General features: G+C 46.9%; 1 protein-coding gene across 1 annotated transcript; it reads left to right on the top strand. All coding sequences in view use genetic code 11, as the record gives it.

The window, feature by feature from the left end:
* Positions 1-1,066: 1,066 nt before the first annotated feature.
* Positions 1,067-2,007, top strand: EGR_11001 (hypothetical protein; the record flags this gene model as incomplete). Its single annotated transcript, XM_024500250.1, has 2 exons — positions 1,067-1,431; positions 1,731-2,007. 2 exons carry the CDS (start codon positions 1,067-1,069, stop codon positions 2,005-2,007), a joined length of 642 nt encoding a protein of 213 aa, XP_024345332.1.
* Positions 2,008-2,953: the final 946 nt, after the last annotated feature.

Genomic DNA, 2,953 nt, shown 5'->3' with positions numbered 1-2,953 from the left:
CCGAGGAAAGTTGCTCGCGCTCAAGAGGGAAACTCACACATTTGGCTGGGACTAGGACCTCTTAATTGCTGCCGCCGCCGTCTTCCTGGGTGAGGAATGGTTCCTCACATTGTCAGCCTTAATTGATGAGGCACTAAGCCTCCACTGGAGCCCTGGAATTCGGCACGACGACAAGTGAGCAAATTCATTCCCTCTTTTTGTCGGCATTTCCTACCTGAATTTGAAAGCCATGGGTCGCGTAACCTGAAGAAAATCACCTTTTCATGCACTTAATCAAATATAAATGAAATTACAGGCTATGAGTTCAACTTGATGTGGTCATTTCGACATAAGCCACTAGTAATCGCCATGACCAACGACGTTTACCCAAACCATTACTCAATTAACTGGTGGGTATGAAACAGAGCTGCTGCGCGCAAACATGTCAGCTGGGAAAGGTTAAGCATTCCTTCTTTACTGCTAAGGACAAGAACTCTACCTAAAGAATGATAATGGTGACAAAATTTCCAAGAAAGCTGTACCTATCGAAAGCAGTAGTCAGAAGGGAAGTAAATACTCGCTTTTAGAGAGCCTTTCAAATAACTTTTAATTGATTCTGCTTGCATTTTTGCAAATTAACATATCATTTCATTCACCCAATGTTTCACTTTTGGGTTGTATGCTCAACATGTGCTCGCAGATGAACCAAACGCAGTGATTGTAAGGGACCCAAATTGTTTCACGTCTTTCACCATCTGCTATTAAACGTAAAAGCATCATTAGCTTTGAATAACTCTTTCCCTAAGAGTAGCTCAGTCAATAAGCCATTAAGGTTACGCCGAATACAGGAGACCTCAAAAATTGGCCATGACATTTTATGCCGTAAGAATACGTGACATAAAATTTTGGTAAGTGTAAATGCCATGTTCATTCGACCGCGAACGACTCAATGTTGAAGACGCGAAAAGGGTATGCAAGAAAGTCTATGAATGCATAGTTTGATTTCGACGTGTGGTCCAACCTCCACTTTACTCTCTCCCCTCCCCTCGGCTAAATCATTCTCTCTCTCCTCGTTCTTTACCTTTTGATGGATGTATCTTATGATTTCATCATCGTCAGCCGGCAAATGCAAAATGTTGTGATCATTTTAAGTAGCGCAGACCAACATGCAACTTCTAGTCAGTCAGTCGTCAGTCGATCGGCACATCAGCTGGTCAACAGTCCTCTCTGTGGTAGCCTTCGACAGGGCCGTTATCACGTTCACAGTTGCATACTTAGTGGGTCAGACAGCCAAGCGGTCGGTCGGTCAGCCTACTCCCTGCTGGCCACCGGCTACTCTGTCATCTTGGACAGTAGCGCAGCCTGCATGTTGAGCAGTCCACCGCCCTGCGCGATGGTCACACCGTCCAACAGTTTGTTCAACTCCTTGGCATTGCGAATGCCCAACTGCAGGTGACGAGGAATGATGCGTGTCTTCTTGCGTTTGTCCAGGGGAGAAAACTTTCTTCACTAGCCTAGTCCTTCGCATTTACTCTGGTTGCCATTTAATACGTTTACAACACAACCTGTACAGCCACATTTTATGCAGTCTACTCGGACGCAACATGCTTAAATGGGCCTTCATACCCTTGCGAAGACAATGAGCTTACCTTGCAAGTAAATAACAACGCATTGAAATAAAGCTGTTGCAACTTATGCAAGACATAGTAATGCACCGAAGACGAGGACTACTACAATAGGCAAATGTTTAGTGATCGAAATCTCGCGGACTCCTTTTACACGCAGCAGCCAGTTGAAGTGGTAGTACGAGCAGCAGTAGCAGCAGCAGCAACAGCGAGTGAAGCCAGTGTTCATCGCGTTGTCTATGATCGAAGAGAAGGAAAGAGCGGGCTCGACACACTTCAGCGTGATGCACCTGACGCCCTGACCCGCATTAACACTACGAACGCGACGACATCAAAAGCAGTGACACAACATCCCCGCATCATGGAGCAGCTGCAACCCCAATGCCAGCAACCTACAAAATAATCGAACCCCAGTCAGACAACAGCCGCAGGATCACAAGCCTGACCGAATATTCAACCCCTGAAATAAGTGCCTGTCAAGAGCCTGCTGGCACACACACCCACCAACGCATGCACGTAGCGACTCCAGCCTCCTATCTCAGCCCGGGAATACACTTGCCATCAACTCACAGACGGTTAAGAACTAATATCGACAACCTCACCGACAGGCATCCACATGGGTACTCAGCGAGAATCCCAGCGCCAACTCACCATAGTTCTTGAATATCACAGCACCACCCACATTCTAACACCGGAGCGCCTGGGCTGTAGTGACCCATCTCTACTCGAAAACAGACTAACTCCAACAGACCCTCCACGCCACCTCGGACCTACGAGGCATGCAACCCCCAAAGAGCCCTTTATAACCAGCGACCCCACGAGACCCCAAACGGCCCACTATCTGCGATACCGATGACATGGAATAAATAAATCGACAGCAGTAGCACTCCACCCGGTAGCAATCAGAGGACCACCATTTCATCTGCACAACAGCCGTAGCTAAAGAAATGCCACTTTGAAGCCATTACATCCAAAAAACTGTTGACCATATTTCTGTGCACCACAAGTTCCGCAATCTCATGGGCCTATTCAAGAGTTCAAACAGCTTACAAAACAACCACTTTGAAATTTAAAACAGCTCCAGTGTCATCTCCTGCCACCACCACCTCACCTCTGAGGAAAGGCCAGACACCTCAAACACCGTTTAAATAAACAATTCTGGACCATGTGCCAGTAGCTGGCTAACGCAGTAACCTCATGTATACATCACGATCAAGATAAACGGTCTTCACCATGGCCAACCACTGATAAATGCCCATGGCTCCGCAAGAATGATGCAGATGTCAAGTAGAATAGGCTTAAGAGTAGCGATACACTCCGTTGGAGGGAAAAGCGATATCCAAGGATTG

This window comes from Echinococcus granulosus (assembly GCF_000524195.1).
Source record: "Echinococcus granulosus chromosome Unknown EG_S00326, whole genome shotgun sequence".
Classification (NCBI taxonomy): Eukaryota; Metazoa; Platyhelminthes; class Cestoda; order Cyclophyllidea; family Taeniidae; genus Echinococcus; species Echinococcus granulosus.
Note: the sequence above shows the minus strand (reverse complement) of the source record. Positions and strands in the feature narration are given on the sequence as shown.